Source organism: Protomyctophum bolini (assembly GCF_963924005.1).
Source record: "Protomyctophum bolini genome assembly, chromosome: 16".
NCBI lineage: Eukaryota > Metazoa > Chordata > Actinopteri > Myctophiformes > Myctophidae > Protomyctophum > Protomyctophum bolini.
Window position 1 is genome coordinate 3,159,970 of NC_137877.1, and position 23,816 is coordinate 3,183,785.

Here is a 23,816-nt window from a genome sequence, read left to right on the forward strand (position 1 = left end):
TTGTGTTCAGGGTTAGATTGTCGATATCGGGCTAATGACTGACATCTCAGAGCTACATTGAAAGAGAAAAACAAATAAGTCTAAAACACACACAGGCAACACCTGTCCTTCCAGCCAAAAGCCTTTCTAAATAAGGCTAAAAAGGTAAAAAAAAACGCCAACGGACTGTGTGCTCTCAGGTGGTACGGGTCGGGCGGGCAGGGCATTTCACAGCCGAGGAGAGCTGAGAAGAAAGCCGGGTCGGTCCACCCATGGTGCGGAAGACAGTCGTCGTTTTGATTCAGAGTGAGTTAGCAGAGCGGAGGCGTCTAAATCCGAACCCTGCTAAGTTGTATTCTACCGTTAAGTCAAAGTCATTTAACCCCCATTAACCCTTTAATACCAGAGGCCGCTAAACCACTGTTCCCAAGAGTTTTCTGAAAAAAACGTATGTTCTAAATCTGAAAGGAGACATACTTTCCCAGTTTTAAAAATGTATATAATATTCAAAAGAGTCTGAATGTGTTCCAGTGTTCTCCTGACTTACGGGTTGATGATGATCGGTCAGAACACTCTCCTCCCTGCCGTCAGGGTACCGGGTCTCTGAATGTGTTCCAGTGGTACTTACGGGTTGACGTGTATGATGGTTCCGTGGGTCAGAACACTCTCCTCCCTGCCGTCAGGGTACCGGGTCTGTGAATGTGTTCCAGTGGTACTTACGGGTTGACGTGTATGATGGTTCCGTGGGTCAGAACACTCTCCTCCCTGCCGTCAGGGTACCGGGTCTGTGAATGTGTTCCAGTGGTACTTACGGGTCAGAACACTCTCCTCCCTGCCGTCAGGGTACCGGGTCTGTGAATGTGTTCCAGTGGTACTTACGGGTTGACGTGTATGATGGTTCCGTGGGTCAGAACACTCTCCTCCCTGCCGTCAGGGTACCGGGTCTGTGAATGTGTTCCAGTGGTACTTACGGGTCAGAACACTCTCCTCCCTGCCGTCAGGGTACCGGGTCTGTGAATGTGTTCCAGTGGTACTTACGGGTTGACGTGTATGATGGTTCCGTGGGTCAGAACACTCTCCTCCCTGCCGTCAGGGTACCGGGTCTGTGAATGTGTTCCAGTGGTACTTACGGGTTGACGTGTATGATGGTCCCGTCCGTTAGAACACTCTCCTCCCTGCCGTCAGGGTACAGGGTCTTCACCGTCTGGTCGGGGAAGGTGATCTCCTTATGACCGTCTGGGAAATGCTTCTCTGGAAGGAAAAAAAGATACTGAATTGGAGATTTTTGTGCACAGAAAATGTCAAAATGGGTCGTCTTTCGTAACTAAATGGGACAGGCATAGACATACTATTACTAGAACTGTTTTAGAGCCACCGGGCCAGCACACCTACCACATTCCCACTTGGGCCATCAGTAAAAGTAATGCCATAAAACGAGCTTGTAGGTCTGCTATTTTTGAAAAATGACCGACGACTGACATAGAAACATAGCTTTTTCAGAAAACTGTCAGGATGTAGAAGACATTTTTTAAATCTGATCTCAGGTCAGAATGGGTTAAGCAACTAGTGGACTATTCAACTAGTGGACTATTCAACTAGTGGACTAGTAAATCCACTAGTCAACCTTGTTGGTACTAGTTGATAAGATATTTTTTGTAGGCCTCAAGATCAGGTAGATTATAGTTATCAGTCACAAATGACTAGAAGTGAATGCCCTAACTAACTGATACTATTCTAATACGTGAGGGGGCCGTGGTTTTTCATTTATTGATTTCAAATGTATTTTATTATTTATTCTCCTTCGTCCACCACCTCCACGAGGAAGAGTCTTCCTTATTCTTTTCCAACAACAATTACAAATAACCCATTTAGGCCTTCTAAATCCTGACAGTTTTCTGAAATACCTCATGTTTCTGTATCAGTTGGTGCTCAATATTTCATGTCAAGGACCCCAAAAATTATATGTAATTGGCCACCGACTCCCATCTGAAAATATGTTGTTCCAGGGACCTCCCCACCAGAAGCAAAGGTTTGAGTTAAAAACGTTCACTCTGTAATAATATATATATATTCAAAGATTTGCGACACATTTGCGACACATTTTTTCAAAAAAATAGCAGACCTACAAGCTCGTAGTGCGGCACTCGGTGCCGTGCTATGAGCTTGTAGATCTGCTATTTTTGAGTGGTGCAACCACTCCTACATCCAGCAATGTCCGTGTACCTGTGTGAGCACAAGTGGTGAAATTGGAATGAGAGAAGTATGTGACATGGCTGCCACCTGCTGGACACAAATGGAATGGCCGAGCCAAAATAATAATGAAAAAATAGTTCTCAGCGACGCGGATTGATATCCATAATAAAGCTAATCTGACGGAGCAGAGAGAGAGAGAGAGAGAGAGAGAGACACACAGAGAGGAGGGGGGAGAGAGGGGAGTTGCACCACTCGGTTCACACAGGTGTGATTTTTTCAATAAAGTGTAACATAATGCTTAAAACACCAAAAGGGTAAAAAACAAAGCGTAACAGAGGGAGTGAGGACTGTGTGGACATGGGCGGTACAACACCACGCTCACCAGTCTGGTTGTTGGAGAACTGCAGGATCTCCATGCCATCTGGATAGGTGGTGTGGGTCGTCTGGGCCTCGGCAAAGTAGTAGATCTGAGAGACACCGAGGTTGGGAAGGAGCAGTCAGAGGTTGGGAACAGTTAAACAACTTAACTTAAAATAGCCACAATGGTGTGTCCAGTTCAACGGCTCACAGATAGGATTGTCTGCACATCTTGTTGCCCGTATTTAGACCGGTAGACATCACACACCCAACCAACCATGTGCAACCCAGATTCAGGCAACAAACAAGGGACTAAATTCTATTCGCTCTATAATATGCCACCAAAATGTGGAACGCCCTACCCAACAGTCATTAAGACATGCGAATCCCTTGACTCCTTAACCCATTTTGACCTGAGATCAGATTTTAAAAAATTCTTAAATTCTGACAGTTTAAGAAAATGGCAGACCGACAAGCTCGTAGCGCGCCACTCGGTGGCGCGCTATGAGCTTGTAGATCTGCTATTTTTCAATGGCTAAAGCATGACATGATGCTAACACCAACTCCCGCCTAAAATGGGTTAAAAACTGCTCTCAAAGGGCACCTACGGACGGCTGCAATTCGAAACTGGCCCCTGTAAAATCTGAATCCCCCCCCCTTTCCCCTCAGTGTATATGTTTCTTTTCCCTTTTTACCTCCTTTATGATGAATTCCTGTTCTGTTCTTTGACTATAAAAGAAGTGTATATTTGTACGTCTCTAAATGTTTTGATGAATTGAACAAGGTGGACCCTCTTGTAAACCAGTGTAATGCTTAATTGGGTCGTCCACTCACAGTTAGCAGTCTTTGTATTGAGTTTGTGCTTGAAATGTACTGTAATTCTGCAAACTGTTAATAATAAAACTGTTTCAATCAATCAATCAAGGAGAAGGAAGAAACATCCGCACACTAGTTTAGACTACTTTATTTTAACCCATTCTGGGCGGGAACCCCTTTTGTTTCTAGCATTATGTTATAATTTAGCTATTGAAAAATAGCAGATCTAGGTCTGCTATTTTTTTTTTTAAATGTGTCGCAAATCATTGAATATATATTCTTTCAGAGCGAATGTTTTAAACTCAAATCTTTGCTTCTGGGGGGGGGGGGTCCCTGGAACAACATATTTTCAGACGGGGGTCGGTGGCCAAATGCGGATAATTTTTGGGGTTCTTGACATGAAATATTGAGCACCACTGATATAGAAAACTGTCATGATTTAGAAGATTTTTTTTTTCCGACGTCAGGTCTAAATGGGTTAAAATGGCTAAAGCTGCAACGTTTTCTACCTGTTCCAGAGCTCTAAACTTGACCTGGGAACGATTCTACAAATGTCTTCCAAATCCTGACAGTTTTCTGAAAAACCCCATGTTTCTATGTCAGTCGTTCTCAAACATTTTCATGTCAAGGACCCCCAAGATTATATGAATTTGGTCGCCGACCCCCATCTGAAAATATGTTGTTCCAGGGACCCCCCCCCAGAAGCAAAGATTTGAGTTAAAAACGTTCGCTAGTCTGAACGAATATATTCAAAGATTTGCGCCACATTTTCAAAAATAGCAGACCTACAAGCTCACATTGCATATACTGTCACATTGCATATAGTGTCGTATCAAAGATAGCATGGTCTATAAGCTCAAAACACATCGCGTGTTGAGCTTGTAGATCTGCCATTTTTTCTATATTTGAATTGAAATCCTGATAATTCTTTTATTTTATTGGAATTCCGAAAAGTAACATTTTCATTTATTTTCAAATGCATTTAGTTATAGGTTTTAGGTTTTTAACTTTATGAACTTAAATGCAAATACATTAAGACTGAAGTAATTTACGGCGGGTCATGTTTGCATGTTTGGAATTGTAACAGCTGAAATGAAGCAATATTTGGATATTAAAACAGTTTAAGAACCATAAACGTCAAGACGTCTAACTGCCAATTAAGTGTCATTATGTTATATATATATTTTTTAATATTCTTATTATTATTATTTTTCTTTTCATCCATATTTTGAAAATTCCTCTAATCTGGTGTACAGGTGATGACATGCACATTACATGCATAATAGAATTACAAATTCTTTCTTTCTTTCTTTATAATGGGAGAATTGGCACTCAAAGCCTAAACTGGTGACCACCAGGTGGCGCTGTTGCCCATGTATGCTCACCACTCTCTGGTCGGCCATGACCTGCTTGGTGTCCCCGTTGAAGAACGTGACCTTTGCTTCCTGTCCGTCGGCCGACACTTCCTTCCTGGTGCCGTTGGGGAAGACGATGAGCCTCGCACCGCCCGGAAGCACCGTCTCAATCTGAAGAACAAGAAAAGAACCGGAAGGTTCCGTCTCAATCTGAACAACAAGAAAAGAACCGGAAGCACCGTCTCAATCTGAAGAAGAAGAAAAGAACCGGAAGGTTCCGTCTCAATCTGAACAACAAGAAAAGAACCGGAAGTTCCGTCTCAATCTGAACAACAAGAAAAGACCGGAAGGTTGCGTCTCAATCTGAACAACAAAGAAAAGACCGGAAGGACCGTCTCAATCTGAAGAAGAAGAAAAGAACCGGAAGGTTCCGTCTCAATCTGAACAACAAGAAAAGACTGGAAGGACCGTCTCAATCTGAAGAAGAAGAAAAGACCGGAAGGTTGCGTCTCAATCTGAACAACAAAGAAAAGACCGGAAGGACCGTCTCAATCTGAAGAAGAAGAAAAGACCGGAAGGACCGTCTCAATCTGAACAACAAGAAAAGAACCGGAAGTTCCGTCTCAATCTGAACAAGAAAAGACCGGAAGGTTCCGTCTCAATCTGAACAACAAGAAAATAACCGGAAGGTTCCGTCTCAATCTGAACAACAAGAAAAGACCGGAAGGTTCCGTCTCAATCTGAACAACAAGAAAAGACCGGAAGGACCGTCTCAATCTGAACAACAAGAAAAGACCGGAAGTTCCGTCTCAATCTGAACAAGAAAAGACCGGAAGGACCGTCTCAATCTGAAGAACAAGAAAAGAACCGGAAATTCCGTCTCAATCTGAACAAGAAAAGACCGGAAGGACCGTCTCAATCTGAAGAACAAGAAAAGAACCGGAAATTCCGTCTCAATCTGAACAAGAAAAGACCGGAAGGACCGTCTCAATCTGAACAACAAGAAAAGACCGGAAGGACCGTCTCAATCTGAACAAGAAAAGACCGGAAGGACAGTCTCAATCTGAAGAACAAGAAAAGAACCGGAAGTTCCGTCTCAATCTGAACAAGAAAAGACCGGAAGGACCGTCTCAATCTGAACAACAAGAAAAGACCGGAAGGACCGTCTCAATCTGAACAACAAGAAAAGACCGGAAGGTTCCGTCTCAATCTGAACAACAAGAAAAGACCGGAAGCATCGTCTCAATCTGAACAACAAGAAAAGACCGGAAGGACCGTCTCAATCTGAACAACAAGAAAAGACCGGAAGGACCGTCTCAATCTGAACAACAAGAAAAGACCGGAAGGTTGCGTCTCAATCTGAACAACAAAGAAAAGACCGGAAGGACGGTCTCAATCTGAAGAAGAAGAAAAGACCGGAAGGGACCGTCTCAATCTGAACAACAAGAAAAGACCCTGTTTTTTTGGTGCAACCACTCCTATAGACAGCTACAGTATGTGTGTGGCTGTGTCCCCGTGTCCGAGCACAGAAATAGCGTTTGTTCACCACCAAGTGTCACTGGTGCACAGCCTAACACACAGCCACACACGTACAGTACAGTACAGTACAGTAGTTAGTTGAGAGTAGTTAGTTTAAGAGACTGGGGCTCAGAACAGCAGGGAGGTATGTGTTGTTTTTTAGCTACATGAGCGCTTGTGTCCCTATTCCAGAGCGAGCATTTGGAAGCAAAAAAGCAGATTTACAAGTTCAACACATGTTGCGAGCTTGTAGATCAGCTACCTTTTGGAGGGGAAAAAAAGGAGCTGACCAAGTATAGATCCACAAAGTATTTAGTGTAGGGGTTTTAGGTGATTAAAACAGTCCCATTTTGATGGGTCACTCTCTCACCTTTCCATCAGAATGTGTGCAGAGGTCCTGGTCAGACTCGGGTTGGCTGAACACAGTTGGTTGTTCCATTTCACAGAGCAGAGTCTGTGTGCAAAGTTGAAGAACAAGGAGAGAGAGAGAGAGAGAGATTTGAATCCAAGATGGTGCCCAGAGTACACATGATAAGCCTCTGTAGACATTTTTAAAGCTCAGCTCAAGACCCACTTCTACAACATTGCTTTTAATTGATCTTTTCATTTTTTGTGTTATTCATGTCCTCACTGTATTGCATTACTGCTTGTTTTTTTAATGTCGTTGCCTTGCTTTTCTTTTATTCTCCATTGTTCTGTAAAGCACTTTGAGCTGCATTTCATGTCATGAAAGGTGCTATACAAATAAAGTTTTATTTTATTATTATTATTATAATGTAAACCCATTTTGGTGTACTATTAAGCATTATGTTATGCTTTAGCTATTGAAAAATAGCAGATCTACAAGCTCATAGCGCGGCACTCGGTGCCGCGCTATGAGCTTGTAGAGCTTGTAGTATCTGCTATTTTCGAAAAATCGTGAAAATGTGCCTCAAATCTTTGAATATATATTATTATTTATTATTATTATTAACTTAAATCTTGGCTTCTGGGTGAGGTCCCTGGAACAACATATTTTCACATGGGTGGTCGGAGGCATATTACATAATAATTATTGGGGTCCTACAAATAAAATATTGAGCATCACTGATACAGAAACATAAGGTTTTTCAAAAAAACTGTCAGAATGTATTATTTTTTCCCCCAACGTCAGGTTCTAAATGGGTTCAACTCGACTGTGATTTCAGGGCTGTGTGGTTCTGGTTGTTGTTCTTACAGGAGACGTCGTGTTGTTTATGGGTTCCTGGGTTGTTCTGGGCTGTGTGGTTCTGGTTGTTGTTCTTACAGGAGACGTTGTGCTGTTTATGGGTTCCTGGGTTGTTCTGGGCTGTGTGGTTCTGGTTGTTGTTCTTACAGGAGACGTTGTGCTGTTTATGGGTTCCTGGGTTGTTCTGGCCGTGGAGGACGCGGGCCTCTCCTCCACGCTCCGACCCAGGTCCGAGGAAAGACACGCGGGTGCCGAAGGCCTCCTCATGCTGCTCTTCTTTACTGTTTAGGGGAATCCCAAAAAGGAAAGGAAAGGTACAATGTTTACCCTGCAGGGTAACTGGACTAAGGAAAGGAAAGGTACTATGTTTACCCTGCAGGGTACAGTAACTGGACTAAGGAAAGGAAAGTTACTATGTTTACCCTGCAGGGTACAGTAACTGGACTAAGGAAAGGAAAGGTACTATGTTTACCCTGCAGGGTAACTGGACTAAGGAAAGGAAAGGTACTATGTTTACCCTGCAGGGTAACTGGACTAAGGAAAGGAAAGGTACTATGTTTACCCTGCAGGGTAACTGGACTAAGGAAAGGAAAGGTACTATGTTTACCCTGCAGGGTAACTGGACTAAGGAAAGGAAAGGTACTATGTTTACCCTGCAGGGTAACTGGACTAAGGAAAGGAAAGGTACTATGTTTACCCTGCAGGGTAACTGGACTAAGCTCAATAACTTGTTTACAGCCAGGCCCTGCTCATAGAACATTTCATGGTAGGGGTTCAATGCCTTGCTCAAAGGGCACTTCAGCGGTGGTTTTAATTTTAACGTGCCGGTCCGGGGATACGAACTTTAGCGACCTTCCGATATCAAGACCGCTCCGCAAACCGTTCGGCCACCGCTGCCACAACAACACGGTGAGGCTACAATTTACAATTTAGGCATTTATCAGACGCTCTTGATCCAGAGCGACTTACATTTAAGCAAAAACAAAAGCATGGCTTACATCACATATATAAAAAGTAGTTATCACGAATCATGTATAAACTAAGAACGTAACAGTGGAGTATCGATGTAAACTATATTATATTATATTATATTATATTATATATATATTCCCTGGAACAACATATTTTCAGATGAGGGTCGGCAGCCAATCACGTATATGTTTGGGGGTCCTTGACGTGAAAATGTTTGAGAACGACCGACGCAGAAACATGAGGTTTTACAGAAAACTGTCAGGATTTTGAAGACAATTATTGTAGAATCTTCTCTCAGGTCTACATGGGTTAAGGGATCAAAGAGGCCAACAATATTTCAACAATATTTCAGGACATTCAAGGACTTCTATGAATGCATCTTTACGAAGGACCGTTGCTCCTGTGCTATTATGAAAAACATTTATCATAATAATTATTAAAGTTCAGAACCTGTGGCAGCTAAACTGGGCTCTCTTAGGCTCCCTCTGGTGGCCGCTGTGGAACTGCTCTTGGATGGGCTGTCAAGTGGGAGCTGGACACAGAAGGAAAGGAGAGATCAGGGACAACTCAGGGTATTATTATTAGTAACTACAGTTCCTAGAAAGGCCTGTGTATTAGTACAGGAAATCTATGGAGAATACAGGATCAACCTCAAACTAATTGCACGGACCGTTGTGTCAGGAAGGCCATGAACATTATGACCGACCCCTCCCACCATCTCCTTGAACTCCTGCCATCTGGTAGGAGGTTCAAGAGCCTAGGAGGAAGCACCAGCAGGCTGTCCAACAGTTTCTTCCCCCAAACCATCAGGACTCTGAACACTCGCCACATATTGCCCCCAAGGAGGGATGAATAGCACTTTACACACATGCACATCTTCTTAATGTTTTTTTAACAAGGCCTTGCCTCTTTTTAATGTGTCTATTGTTTTTAAATGTGAAGCACCATGAGCCATGGAGAACGGTGTTTTGCTCCCCTGTATGCCCAGTGTATATTTGTGGAAGTAACAATAAATCTGATTGATTGAAAAAAAAGAAAAAACGAACTGTCAAGCTGATTTTGCATCTTCAAAAGTGTTGAAAATGGCCTGTACAATATGGAAACCATAGACATCCTGTATAAGGCAGATCTTTTCTAGATTTCCTTATGCTTTAAGTAGCATAATGTGACATGTCAAACTAGGGGTTTTTCATCATTCTGAATCCATTCCACGCATTAGTTTTGCACAAAAAAAACCCCCTCCTAAAACGCCTGAAAGTAGCTATGGCCAAATGTAGTGTTTTTGTGCAAAACTAATGCGTGGAATGGATTCAGCATCACGGAAAACCTCTAGTTTGACATGTCGCATGCTTTGACAATGTAGTTGGACATGAATGGACACAAATCCAATGTCTTAGTTAGTTTTAGTCAACTAAATGTTGACTAAAAACAAGATTTTAGTCGACTAAATCTACAGGTGATTTAGTCGAACAAAATGTATTTTGGCGGTGCCTTGATGCCGTCGTAATGACTGTTTTTTTTCTCCACTTGCTGAAAATAGCCGATCTACAAGCTCACAACGTTGTGAGCTTGTAGATCGGCTATTTTCAGGATGCAACCAATTGTAAAATGACTTCTGGAATACTGGATCTCTTGTCCACTATAGTCCACTTCCTAACATTTCAGTCTAGTTTTTATTTGTTAACGAAATTGTCAGTATATTTAGTCTCAGTTTTAGTCGTCACAGCTTAGTTTCCATTTAGTTTTCGTCAGTGGAAAAAGGAAGTCGAGAAAACATTAGCGAACACACTTACTGCGAATTTAACCCCTTTAGTTGAAGCAGGCACACTGTCCCTCTTGTCCCTCTCTCCTTCAGACTGGCTCTTCTTCCAGGCACTCAGGCGGAGCGATTCCAGTGTACGGACCTTCGGGAATAAGGGGAAAATTAAACTATGTTCTGAAACAAAAGGTAAAATAAAAGTGGGCAGTCTACTCCCAATAGCCCAGAGATTAAAATATGCAGTTTATTTATAGTTAAGGGACGCAATAAAACAACGACCTCAGCATCCACGGGGGATGCACTACTTTTTAAATCTAGTTTATTTTGCTAGCTTTAGTTATATAATAATCAATTCTTCTTCTGTTTTCTACATGAATTATACATTATCACCATATAAAATTAAATGGGAGTTAAATGCTGCAATTTGTAAAAAATGGCAAAAATACGACTCCTAACGTCATTGACTGCCTGACCTAAATATGTCCCAAACCGCCCCCTAAGGTCTTCCACTGCTGGCCTGCTCGCTTTGCCAAAAAAAATGGCAACTAAAAAATACGGGGAAGCAGCTTTTTGCTTCTACGGGCCGTCGGCATGGAACAAGCTCCCACTGTACCTTCGTCAGGCAGCCTCTGTAGTTTAACAAACTCCCACTGTACCTTCGACAGGCAGCCTCTGTAGACATTTTTAAAGCTCAGCTCAAGACCCACTTCTACACCATTGCTTTTAACTGATCTTTTATTTTTTATTTTTGTTACTGCTTGTTTTTAATGTTGTTGCCTTGCTTTTCTTTTATCCTCCATTTCTCTGTAAAGCACTTTGAGCTGCATTTCATGTCATGAAAGGTGCTATACAAATAAAGTTTTATTATTATTATTATTATTGAAGTTGCACTCTGACGTCTAAAATGGACATACATTGAAATAACATAATCTACACCTGTAGACTAAATCTACAGGTGATTTAGTCGAACAAAATGTATTTTGGCGGGCCTTGATAGCCGTTGTAATGACTGTTTCTTTTCACTTGCTGAAAATAGCCGATCTACAAGCTTATTGCGAAAGCAGTGAGCACTTACTATGAGACCTAGCAGATCATGTCTGTCCGTGCGTGTGTCGTCCCCCCTTTGTGCCCATATATGGATCCGAGTGATTTGTTTGTGATTGATGCAACACACTCCATATTTGGACGTATAGCTGCTTTGGGGACTCCTTATATGGTTATGGCTAAGAAAAATAACTTAACTTAAAAAAATAATAACTTAAAAAAAAATCTTAAAAAAAAACCAAATATGTACGAGCTGCGTTCGCTTCCCGTGTTTGCGCGTCTTACTGGTATACTGGATCTCTTGTCCACTAGTCCCTTCCTAACATTTTAGTCTAGTTTTTATTTGTTAACGAAATTGTCAGTATATTTAATCTTTAGTTTTAGTCGTCACAGCTTTGTTTTCATTTAGTTTCCATTTAGTTTCCGTCAGTGGAAAAAGGAAGTCGACGACCATTTTTCGTCTTAGTTTTAGTCGACGAAAACAACACCGTTTGATTATTCATGATGTTCCAATGTTCCACGACAGGAACACAGTTAAATTGTTAATTGCAATTATTTGAGTGACAATTAATCGTCAAGTGGAATATCATAATCATAACAGTGAAATAAATCCTGGTCTCTAAACTGCCTCCCCCTGGCCAGCCGGGGCGCCTGATGGAGGGGAAAGGAACTGGTTGGAATAACGTGTTCCTTCCACGCGCTACGTCCAACCAGGGAAACTCCCCCCTGCTGGAGGGGAAAGGAACTGGTTGGAATAACGTGTTCCTTCCACGCGCTATACGTCCAACCAGGGAAACTCCCCCCTGCTGGAGGGGAAAGGAACTGGTTGGAATAACGTGTTCCTTCCACGCGCTATACGTCCAACCAGGGAAACTCCCCCCTGCTGGAGGGGAAAGGAACTGGTTGGAATAACGTGTTCCTCCACGCGCTATACGTCCAACCAGGGAAACTCCCCCCTGCTGGAGGGGAAAGGAACTGGGTGGAATAACGTGTTCCTTCCACGCGCTATACGTCCAACCAGGGAAACTCCCCCCTGCTGGAGGGGAAAGGAACTGGGTGGAATAACGTGTTCCTTCCACGCGCTATACGTCCAACCAGGGAAACTCCCCCCTGCTGGAGGGGAAAGGAACTGGGTGGAATAACGTGTTCCACTTCCTTCCTTCCACGCTCTACGTCCAACCAGGGAAACTCGCCCTGCTGGAGGGGAAAGGAACTGGTTGGAATAACGTGTTCCTTCCACGCGCTATACGTCCAACCAGGGAAACTCCCCCCTGTCAGGTGTAAAGGAGCAACTTGGACACTCAGGCATGAAGGAAGCATGAGTTCAAGTCCGTTGCTCTCCCCTTGTCCCCCATATATGTGGGGGATTAGGTTGGTGGAGGGTGTGTAGAGCCCAGGATCACATTAGATGATTGACACAGGGGTGAAAAATGGGTTACAAAATCGTGGGATAAAAAATATATTATAAAAATAACAGTGAAATAAAGTGGAGTGGCGTTACCTCCTCTCTGAGGGCCGTGTTGTCAGAGACGAGGGAGTCATTCTGCTGCCGTAGGCGGCTCTGTGTCGACGACCATCGGCTCTCCTGCCTCCTCAACTCCTCCTGCACGGAGCCCAGCTGCTGCTTCAAGGCCTGGAGGGAGGGGAGGGGTTGTTGTTTTCAAATCAGTCATGTGGGGAGAAAAAGCCAACATTGAGCCCAGATGCTGTTTCAAGGCCTGGAGGAAGGGGAGGGGTTGTTGTTTTCAAATCAGTCACATTGTAGGGAGAAAAAGCCAACATTTAATGCTAAATCATTTAGAATAGTAATCACTGACTTAACCCATTTAGGCCTAAAACAAATGTCTTGTCCAAATCCTCCAGTTTTCTGAAGTATACCCATGTTTCAGTGGTGCTCAATATTTCATATCAAGGACCCCAAAAAGTATATGTGATTTTGTAATTATGAAAATATGTTGTTCCTCCCCAGAGGCAAAGATTTTTTTTTTTTTACGCCTTTTATTGGGTTTTTTTTTGAAGGGACAGACAGTAGGCTGACAGGAAACGGGAGAGAGATGGGGGGGAAGACATGCAGTAAAGGCCGTGTCGGGCTCGGGAGTCGAACCCGCGGCACACTGCGACTGGATTATACCAGTCGGGTGCCCAGACGGTTACGCCACCGCCTGGGCCCAGAGGCAAAGATTTGAGTTAAAAACTTTCGCTCTGAAAAAATATATATTCCAAATTTGTGCCACATTTTCATGATTTTTCTAAAATAGCGGACTTACAAGCTCGTAGGTCTGCTATTTTTCAATAGCTAAATTATAACATAATGTTCAAAACACCAAAAGGAGTAACCCTATACTATGACGAATATAGTTACCATTTCTGAAAATTAGGGATGCACTATTAATCGGTAGCGTAATCGGACATATCGGCCAAAAGAATGCCATATTGGTATCGGAACGCTCTCAAAATAATACTGATTATATAAATCGGTTTTCACCAAAAACAATTAAAAAAAAAGAAAAAGAAAATTCTACATTTAAATTGTGTACTCATCTCATTCAGTTGTGAAAACAGACACTTGGAAAAGTATTATGCTATTTATTTATTTGATTGATTGATTGAATAGTTTTTTAACAGGCTTGTTTTCATTGTTTCATTATCGGCAGATATGACCCTGCAAATAATCGGAGATCGGATATCGGTCATAATTTCATAATCGTGTACCCCTACTGGAAATGTTTACAAATACAATATTTGGACCCCATGGGTCACGTGTGGAGACGTGTCTGTGCGTCACCTGGATCTCCTCTCTCTCCTTGTCGGGCATGGCCCTCACTGTGGTAGTCTCTCTCTCACCTGGATCTCCTCTCTCCTTCTTGTCGGGCATGGCCCTCAGTGTGGTAGTCTCTCTCTCACCTGGATCTCCTCTCTCTCTCTCTCTCCTTGTCGGACATGACCCTCACTGTAGTCTCTCTCTCACCTGGATCTCCTCTCTCTCCTTCTTGTCGGGCATGGCCCTCAGTGTGGTAGTCTCTCTCTCACCTGGATCTCCTCTCTCTCTCTCTCCTTGTCGGGCATGGCCCTCAGTGTGGTAGTGTCTCTCTCTCACCTGGATCTCCTCTCTCTCCTTCTTGTCGGGCATGGCCCTCAGTGTGGTAGCGTGTGTCTCAAACACGCGCCGTTCCTTCTGCAGCCTCCTGCTCTCCTCCTTCTTGTAGTCCTCAAACTTGCTCATCTCCTCCGCCTTGGTCTGTTCGAACGCTGCACGGTCCTTCCTGCACAGGGAGCGCACACACAAAACCAACGAGTGAAATCAGAGTGAATGTAATGAAGTAATGAACCGTAGACAATAGGGTCACCTACCGTAGAGTGACCATCATACAGTAAGCTTTTAATTGTAAAAACAGTTTGTAGTACGGTTGGTAACAGTTTGTAGTACGGTTTGTAAAAACAGTCTGCAGTACGGTTTGTAAAAACAGTCTGTAGTACGGTTTGTAAAAACTGTCTGTAGAACGGTTTGTAAAAACTGTCTGTAGTACGGTTTGTAAAAACGGTTTGTAGTACCTGAGGTTCTCCTGTAGCTTCTCGTTGTCCTGTCGGAGTCTGGTGAGGGCAGCGTTCTCCTTCTTGAAGCGCTCAATCTCCAACTCCAGCTCCACCAGCCTCTCCCTCAGTCTGGACTGAACCTGCTTGCCTAGTGGACACAGACATGGACACTAGGCTTCAGAAATCATGTGGTATGGTCCTCCATTCATTTCTCCCAATTCTAAAACTACTAGATCAATATACAGTACATGACACCGATTACTGTGATATAAAAGGTGAAAACTGAAAAGGACATGTCAAAAAAAAAAGGACACATGTATCATAACATTACTTCATACAACTCATGCAGCATTGCACCAAGCAACCTGAAGCCAGATCATAGTAGAAAAGGCCTATAGGCCTAAGCTTGTAGGTCTGCTATTTTTGAAAAAAATCGGGAAAATGCGGCACAAATCTTCGAATATATATATTCTTCATTCAGAGTGAACGTCAGGCCTACATCTAACCCCGTTTGTCTCACCCGGGGCGTCTTCAGCAGCAGCCGCTGCGGCGGGTTGGGGGCGGGGCCGCGGCGGGGGCACAGTCTGGGGCGGGGGGAGGGGGGGCTTCAGCGAGGGGAACAGCCTCGTCATGAGCTGGGAGGAGGAGGAGGAGGAGGAGGGGGGAGGAGGAACACAATCCAGCTCCCGAACGGCCGAGCCGTTATCCAGCCCCGCCCCTTTGTTCATCGCCACCTTCCTCTTCAGAGCCCTCTCCGGAGGAGGAGGAGCGCTCCCATTGGTCGTCGGCATGGACACGGGGCTGGGTCCTCTGCTGTGATTGGCCAGGCCGTCGCCGGCCTCCTCCTCCTCGTCGACATCGTGCCACGTGTCGTCATCGTCGAACACGTCGTCTTTGTCCTCCGTCAGCGTGGAGCCGTCTCCGTGGTCGCCTCCCCCCGCGTCTGAAAACGCGGCGAGCCTCCCGCCGCCGCCGCCGATGCTGCCGCCGTCGTCGCGGTCCTGGTACGACCGCTTGTCGTACGGCAGGTTCGCCACCAGGGGCGCCTCCTGGAAGCAGATTTGGTCGCCGCTAGGAAAGGTAGGCAGTGGCACCGGTGGTGGTGGGGCCAGCGGTTGAACCGCTACTTCCTGGTCGTCCCCGAACTCTGAGTTGGTGCAGAAAGAGGCGTCGGAAGACGATCCCGGTCCGTGCTTTGGTGCGTCGCTCTCTTCGTCATCGTCATCATAATCATCTGCAGCCATTTTGTTTGCCTGTGAGTCCGCGGTGTTGCCTTTGGAGGTGCTGCCCAGACTATTGGACCTCTGCAGCAGCGCCTTAGGAGGGGAAGGCCTGGGTGACTTGATGGGCGTGGACGAGAGGCGGCGCTGGTAGAGGCCCTTGGCTCCTCCTCCCAGGAGCCGGCGGTGTTTCTGATCCATCTGAAGGACCTGAGAGTCGAGGAGAGAAAAGGGAGAGAGAGAGAGTCTGTAACCATCGGCCAGTAGCAGTCTATACGGTCAGAAAAACACAACTAGGAAACTGGGAGAGGAGACAAAAAAAAGAAACGAGAAAATTGTCTAAACCAGTTACACTTATGTACTAGGGGAAACAGATAGTAGTTTTGTATTCTATTCTGGCTCCCAATCTGTCTGGGATTACTACACAGAAAGATACGACGTAAACGAGACCTACTCTGGAAAGAACGCAATAAAATTGTTAACGGTCATCATCAATAGAGCTCCGCAGTCCCGCCCCCTTTCAGAAAAGCGAGTGGCCCAGGAAGTGGAAGCCCCATGCATTCTCCCATCGGCACTTTTAATATAATTTATTTAAAGACGGTTACGCCGCGGACAAAGCCAATTCGGATCTTGACGAATCATGACAATGAACACAATATTTTGGGCCGATCAAATAATTTATAAGACGAAAAATAAAACAAATAGTGTTGTCTCCTGACTTTCTTTTCTTCTTTCTAATGATTTGATCGTCCCAAAATATTGTGTTCATTGTCATGATTCGTCACGATCCGAATTGGCTTTGTCCGCGGCGTAACCGTCTTTAAATAAATTATATTAAAAGTGCCGATGGGAGAATGCATGGGGCTTCCACTTCCTGGGCCACTCGCTTTTCTGAAAGGGGGCGGGGACTGCAGCGCTCTATACTACCTATAAATAGTTTCTCTCTGGTGGCTGCGTTTCACACCCAGCTTGTATCATGCTACAGCAGGGGTGCCCAAAAGGTAGATCACATGACATGCCCCTAGAGAATATTTAATAATTTAATTTAATTGAATATCTAAAAAACAATTTTTGGCATCTGCCACTTGATTGACTGCCATAAAAAAGGGCCCGTCAGCTCAACGCAATACTTTGTTTCCAGGCGTGTTGCTGCAGCGCACAAATGTCAGTAGATTACAAATGAAATACAAAAAAGGAAAAAAAACTCTACCACTTTAATTTCTCCCCTTTCCCATTCCAAGTGCATTTGTCTTAAATATATATAATGCCAGCGCCACTATATTCCAAAGCCATTTTCAGCAATGGTATTTATACGTTTTTGGTGGGTAGATCATGTTGAGCTGGTCATTTTGACAGGCAGCTTCATGACGAAGGAGGAGTTGGAGGAGAAGGAGAGCTCCTCTGCAGCCTCCTCAACATCATCATTATTATTATTATTATTATTATTAATAAAAGAACAGAAACCTTCATGACGAAGGAGGAGTTGGAGGAGAAGGAGAGCTCCTCTGCAGCCTCCTCCTCAACATCATCATTATCATCATCATCATTATTATTATTAATAAAAGAACAGAAACCTTCATGACGAAGGAGGAGTTGGAGGAGAAGGAGAGCTCCTCCTCCTCCTCCTCCTCATCATAATCATAATCATAATTATTATTATTATTATAAGAACAGGCACCTTCATGACGAAGGAGGAGTTGGAGGAGAAGGAGAGCTCCTCCGCCGCCTCCTCGAGCAGCTCAAACTCTCCCAGCTCCATGCTCTCCATCCCGCGGGCAGAATCCCAACGCTGCAGCTTCTCTCGCAGCGCCAGCTCAAAGGCAGAGTCGTCTTCTTCCCCGTGGTGGACCCCTCCTCCTTCCGACGCCGTTCGCCTCTGTCGGGTACCGTGCGACGTGTCCTCTCTGGCGCCGACGACAGCCACCGTTTCTTTCGTGACGGCGTTCGGCGGGGGGCGCCTGTCGTCGTCGCCGCCACCGCCGCCGCGAATCCCGGGTTTCCTCGGGGCCGTTCCCTCCGTGTTCTGTCTCTGGTGGCTGCCCAGGACTTTGGTGGACCTCGGCGCCACGGGCTTGCCGTTGGCTCGGACCTCTCGACTAGGCAGCGAGCAGGAGGGACCTCTGGGTCGGTTCTCCTTGTTGAGCACGGCGGTTTTGCGCTGGACAGGAGGAGGAAGTCGTTGGGCTCCGCTGTTGGTGGTGCCGCCGGTGGCTTTCTGGGTCATTGCGGGCTCGGACTTTCTACGAGGGACCGCTCTGTCCCTTTGGGGTTGCGGGTTGGGCTCCCTCAGCGTCTCCCCGGTGCCGTTGGGTAAGGAAGCTTTGCGGTTGTTTTTAGGTAGTCTGGAAAGGCCCTCGCCGCGCCTCAGGAAGGCTCTCTTAGGAGGGCATCTGGCAGCCTCGGCTGCTTTCTGGCTCTGCAGGGATCAACACAGGGAAAGGCATGTTGAAGAAATCTGACCCGAGATCAGATTCTGAAAAATGTCTTCTACATCCTGACAGTTTTCCATTCTGACCCGAGATCAGATTCTAAAAAATGTCTTCTCTACATCCTGACAGTTTTCTGAAAAAGCTATGTTTCTGTGTGAGTTCGTTCTGTCAATTTTTCAAAAATAGCAGACCTACAAGCTCGTAGCGCGCCACTCGGTGGCGCGCTATGACCTACATACCATTATTAGCTAAAACAATTACTCACTGCAAACGGTAAAGGTTCACAGTGATTTCGGTTTTTTTAATTTTTGTAAATGTGGTCTGAAAGGTTTTCTCTCACACACACACACACACACACACACACACACACAAAACACACACACAAAACATTATCAATTTGTGAGTAACCTGTTGCTGCTGGGCAGAATTCAGCCTCTGTTCTTCCAACCTCAGCTGTTCCTCCAACAGCTCCTCAAACGTCTGGGTCTGACCCCCAATGCCTGGCTTGATGGGTCTGGAGAGAGGGGACACGTACACACACACACACGGAGCCGTGTTCAAACATTCAGGTATATTTTAGGCACGCGCTCGTACATTTTTGTTTTGTTTTAACACAAATATTCTGGAGGTATCTATCTAGGCTGGCACAAGATTTTAGCTTGGGGCTAAATAAATCATTTTGGGGGTCCTTGGCTCGAAAAGGTTTGAGAACAACCGATTTAGAAAGTCTTGAAGGGACCCAAACTAATGCCGAAAGGGGCCTTGATATGAAAAGGGTTGAAAAACACTGCTTTAATGGGTTAAAACCAGGGGTTGAAAACCACTGCTTTAATGGGTTAAACCAGGGGTGAAAACCACTGCTTTAACAGATAATACCTGTCATGCGAGTGTTTGTCTTGATCTCTGTGGTGGGACACTAATGTCGAGTCACAGTCCTCGTAATGACTACTATCATCAAAGCTCGGTTCTTGGTCCTCTTCTGTGGAACGGAACGCGTGGAATGGAACATCTTCTGTGGAACGGAACACGTGGAATGGAACATCTTCTGTGGAACGGAGCACGGGTTCTCTGTAGGGAGAGCTACCCTGGACGCTGCTCCGGTCTCCTTCTGTTCCCGACAACTCTGAAGTCTCTGTGTGATGTGACATTTAATACCAACGACATTAACATTTAATAATTAAATCTGTGTGTAATGTGACATTTAATACCAACGACAATAACATGTATTAATTAAATCTGTGTGTAATGTGACATTTAATACCAACGACATTAACATTTAATAATTAAATCTCTGTCTAATGTGACATTTAATACCAACGACATTAACATGTATTAATTAAATCTGTGTGTAATGTGACATTTAATACCAACGACATTAACATGTATTAATTAAATCTCTGTCTAATGTGACATTTAATACCAACGACATTAACATTTATTTGAGGATAACATTTAGTAGGATAACATTCACAGGTGTAATCGGGTAATCAGAAATAATAATGTATTTAATTAAGAGAAAGAAATAATCGATTATAATAATATTATTTTTTAATTATGTATAGTAAATGTTGCGTGTTTTGTATAATACAAAATATGGCTTAAATAAATAAATGTAGCTAATTTTTTAATATTAAGAGGGAATAAAGAAACTTTTTCAATTGACCCATTTGGGGCGGGAACCCCTTTTTGTGTTAGCATTGTTATAATTTAGCTATTGAAAAACAGCAGATCTACAAGCTCACAGCACGCCACCGAGTGTCGCGCTACGAGCTTGTAGGTCTACTATTTTTGAAAAGTCGTGAAAATGTGGTGGAAATCTTTGAATATATATTTCAGAGCGAACTTTTTTAACTAAAGTATTTGCTTCTGGGGGGTCCCTGGAACTACATATTTTGAGATGGGGGTCCGTGGCCCAATAGAGATCATTCTGGGGGTCCTTGACTTGAAAAAGGTTGAGCACCACTCACATAGAAACATGGGTTTTTCAGAAAGCTATTAGGATTTAGAAGACTTTTTTTTAATCGACCTCAGTCAGGGTTAACTCAGGGTTAATTGAAAGAAAAATATCTATATATAATGAGATATGTGATGCCATACCACAGTCATGTGACCCGTCCATCATGTATATGAAGCCATACCACAGTCATGTGACCCGTCCATCATTTATATGAAGCCATACCACAGTCATGTGACCCGTCTATCATTTATATGAAGCCATACCACAGTCATGTGACCCGTCTCTCATTTATATGAAGCCATACCACAGTCATGTGACCCGTCTCTCATTTATATGAAGCCATACCACAGTCATGTGACCCGTCTATCATTTATATGAAGCCATACCACAGTCATGTGACCCGTCTATCATTTATATGAAGCCATACCACAGTCATGTGACCCGTCTATCATTTATATGAAGCCATACCACAGTCATGTGACCCGTCTATCATTTATATGAAGCCATACCACAGTCATGTGACCCGTCCATCATTTATATGAAGCCATACCACAGTCATGTGACCTGTCTATCATTTATATGAAGCCATACCACAGTCATGTGACCCGTCTCTCATGTATATGAAGCCATACCACAGTCATGTGACCCGTCTATCATTTATATGAAGCCATACCACAGTCATGTGACCCGTCCATCATTTATATGAAGCCATACCACAGTCATGTGACCCGTCTCTCATTTATATGAAGCCATACCACAGTCATGTGACCCGTCTCTCATTTATATGAAGCCATACCACAGTCATGTGACCCGTCTCTCATTTATATGAAGCCATACCACAGTCATGTGACCCGTCTCTCATGTATATGAAGCCATACCACAGTCATGTGACCCGTCTATCATTTATATGAAGCCATACCACAGTCATGTGACCCGTCTCTCATGTATATGAAGCCATACCACAGTCATGTGACCCGTCCATCATGTATATGAAGCCATACCACAGTCATGTGACCCGTCTCTCATTTATATGAAGCCATACCACAGTCATGTGACCCGTCTCTCATTTATATGAAGCCATACCACAGTCATGTGACCCGTCTATCATGTATATGAAGCCATACCACAGTCATGTGACCCGTCTCTCATTTATATGAAGCCATACCACAGTCATGTGACCCGTCTATCATGTATATGAAGCCATACCACAGTCATGTGACCCGTCTCTCATGTATATGAAGCCATACCACAGTCATGTGACCCGTCTCTCATTTATATGAAGCCATACCACAGTCATGTGACCCGTCTCTCATTTATATGAAGCCATACCACAGTCATGTGACCCGTCTCTCATTTATATGAAGCCATACCACAGTCATGTGACCCGTCTATCATGTATATGAAGCCATACCACAGTCATGTGACCCGTTTATCATGTATATGAAGCCATACCACAGTCATGTGACCCGTCTCTCATTTATATGAAGCCATACCACAGTCATGTGACCCGTCTATCATGTATATGAAGCCATACCACAGTCATGTGACCCGTCTCTTCCCAGAAGCCTTTGCTGGTCTTCCTGCAGACGGTGAAGCTCTTCAAGCTGATTGGCTCTGAGCTGTTCCTGCATGTGTTGCTGCCACTGACGCAACTACAAAAAACAAAACACACACACACGCACACACACACACACACACACACACACACACACAGTCACACACACACACACACACACACACACACACAGTCACACACACACACACACACAGTCACACACACACACACACACACACAATTGTAGATAGATCACATAACAGATAAGAGATCTCTCACGTCAGGCAGCAAGACAAACAGTCAATGTATGTACTAGTTGGGAATATCGTGGACTTGGATCAGAAGTATAAAAAAAACATTGAATAAATAAATACGACCCCCTTTATTATATGTGCCTCAGTCTCCATGCAATAGAAATTCTAATGAATAAGACATGTCCGCCTCAGTAAGACTGCACATGGGTCAAATGAATAAGACATGTCCACTCAGTAAGACTGCACATGGGTCAAATGAATAAAACATGTCCACTCAGTAAGACTGCACATGGGTCAAATGAATAAAACATGTCCACTCAGTAAGACTGCACATGGGTAATGAATAGGACATGTCCACTCAGTAAGACTGCACATGGGTAATGAATAAAACATGTCCGCTCAGTAAGACTGCACATGGGTGTCGTGTCTGGGATCGTCATGCTAATGAGGTCGGCTCAGTCACAGACTTGAACTTCTCACGACTCATGGACGTGTCCTAGAAGTAGAACACATGTCATGTACTCTTCTCTTCCTGCGGCCCCTAATCCCCTTATGCAGCGTTTGTTTACATGCAAAGTAACAGTAGTATTTGTAGAACCTAAACCTATAGTGAAGAAGAGACTAAGCGCACACCTGCTTTGCTTCCTTTCCAAGCAGGCGTGTAGTGTGTAGGTGATAAAGCCAAGGCAGCATAGGGAGGAGAGAATATAAGTGTCACTGCTGCACAGCCTAACACACATACACACACATTAACCCATTCTGACCGGGAACCCATTTTGATGTTAGCAATCATGTTATGCTTTAGCTATTGAAAAATAGCAGATCTACAAGCTCGTAGCGCGCCACCGAGTGGCGCGCTACGAGCTTGTAGGTCTGCTGTTTTTGAAAACAACAACTGACATTTTTAGAATCTGATCTCAGGTCAGAATCAGGGTTAATCAGACCAGTGTGTGTCCAGCGGAAACCTCGTATGAATCTGATCTCAGGTCAGAATGGGTTAACTGTATATATATATGATGATTTCGGGTGTGACAGTACAGTACAGTACAGTACAGTACAGTACAGTACAGTACAGTACAGTACAGTACAGTACAGTACAGTACAGTACAGTACAGTACAGTACAGTACAGTACAGGGACCCCCACACAATAACGGTCATTTCTAGACCGTTTCGGACACGGGGCAGCTCGCCGGGAACCGGGCCGGCACCTTGGGCGCGTTCCTGTGGGTCTGGAAGTTTCAGGGACCCCCCCGGGGGCGCCCCCACGGAGATGCACCACTTACTTCAGACGGGTGTGATTTTTATTTTATTTAACGTTTCAGTTGGGAGACCTCCTCCCTCAGGCTTCAAGTCTATTCTCTCCTCTCTATAGAACCCAAACTAAAAAGCCTACATTTTAGACAATGAAAAATAACACAATATTTTCAAGTATAGTACAAATAAAGTACAGTAGTACTTTAACCCATTTAGGCCTAAGGCCGATTCTAAAAACGCCTCTAAATCCTGACCTAAGGTTGGGTTAATTAATAAGAACAAAATAAAGCAGGGTGATAAAACCCCCGTGATCTCAATTTTAGTTTACAGACTGAAAAAGTAAGAACACCCGTCTGTCCTATAGGCCCCTTCCGGGACTCTAGTTTACCTAAACAGAAAATGTAAACTAGGG

The 23,816-nt window shown here is 44.2% G+C and overlaps 1 protein-coding gene across 1 annotated transcript in view; it reads right to left on the minus strand.

The window, feature by feature from the left end:
• cpap (centrosome assembly and centriole elongation protein) overlaps positions 1–23,816 on the minus strand; it is a 28,053-nt gene that overhangs the window by 2,391 nt on the left and 1,846 nt on the right. Inside the window, exons 3-17 of the mRNA XM_080785233.1 lie at positions 21,875–21,992; positions 19,260–19,515; positions 18,792–18,897; positions 17,633–18,370; positions 15,255–16,164; positions 14,753–14,882; positions 14,298–14,463; positions 12,702–12,833; positions 10,191–10,301; positions 8,848–8,929; positions 7,435–7,706; positions 6,589–6,672; positions 4,731–4,871; positions 2,555–2,639; positions 1,110–1,230 (exon numbers count right to left, since the gene is read on the minus strand). Of these exons, the coding sequence (XP_080641359.1) occupies positions 1,110–1,230; positions 2,555–2,639; positions 4,731–4,871; positions 6,589–6,672; positions 7,435–7,706; positions 8,848–8,929; positions 10,191–10,301; positions 12,702–12,833; positions 14,298–14,463; positions 14,753–14,882; positions 15,255–16,164; positions 17,633–18,370; positions 18,792–18,897; positions 19,260–19,515; positions 21,875–21,992 (3,452 nt within the window). The remainder of the gene's footprint in view (positions 1–1,109; positions 1,231–2,554; positions 2,640–4,730; positions 4,872–6,588; positions 6,673–7,434; positions 7,707–8,847; positions 8,930–10,190; positions 10,302–12,701; positions 12,834–14,297; positions 14,464–14,752; positions 14,883–15,254; positions 16,165–17,632; positions 18,371–18,791; positions 18,898–19,259; positions 19,516–21,874; positions 21,993–23,816) is intronic.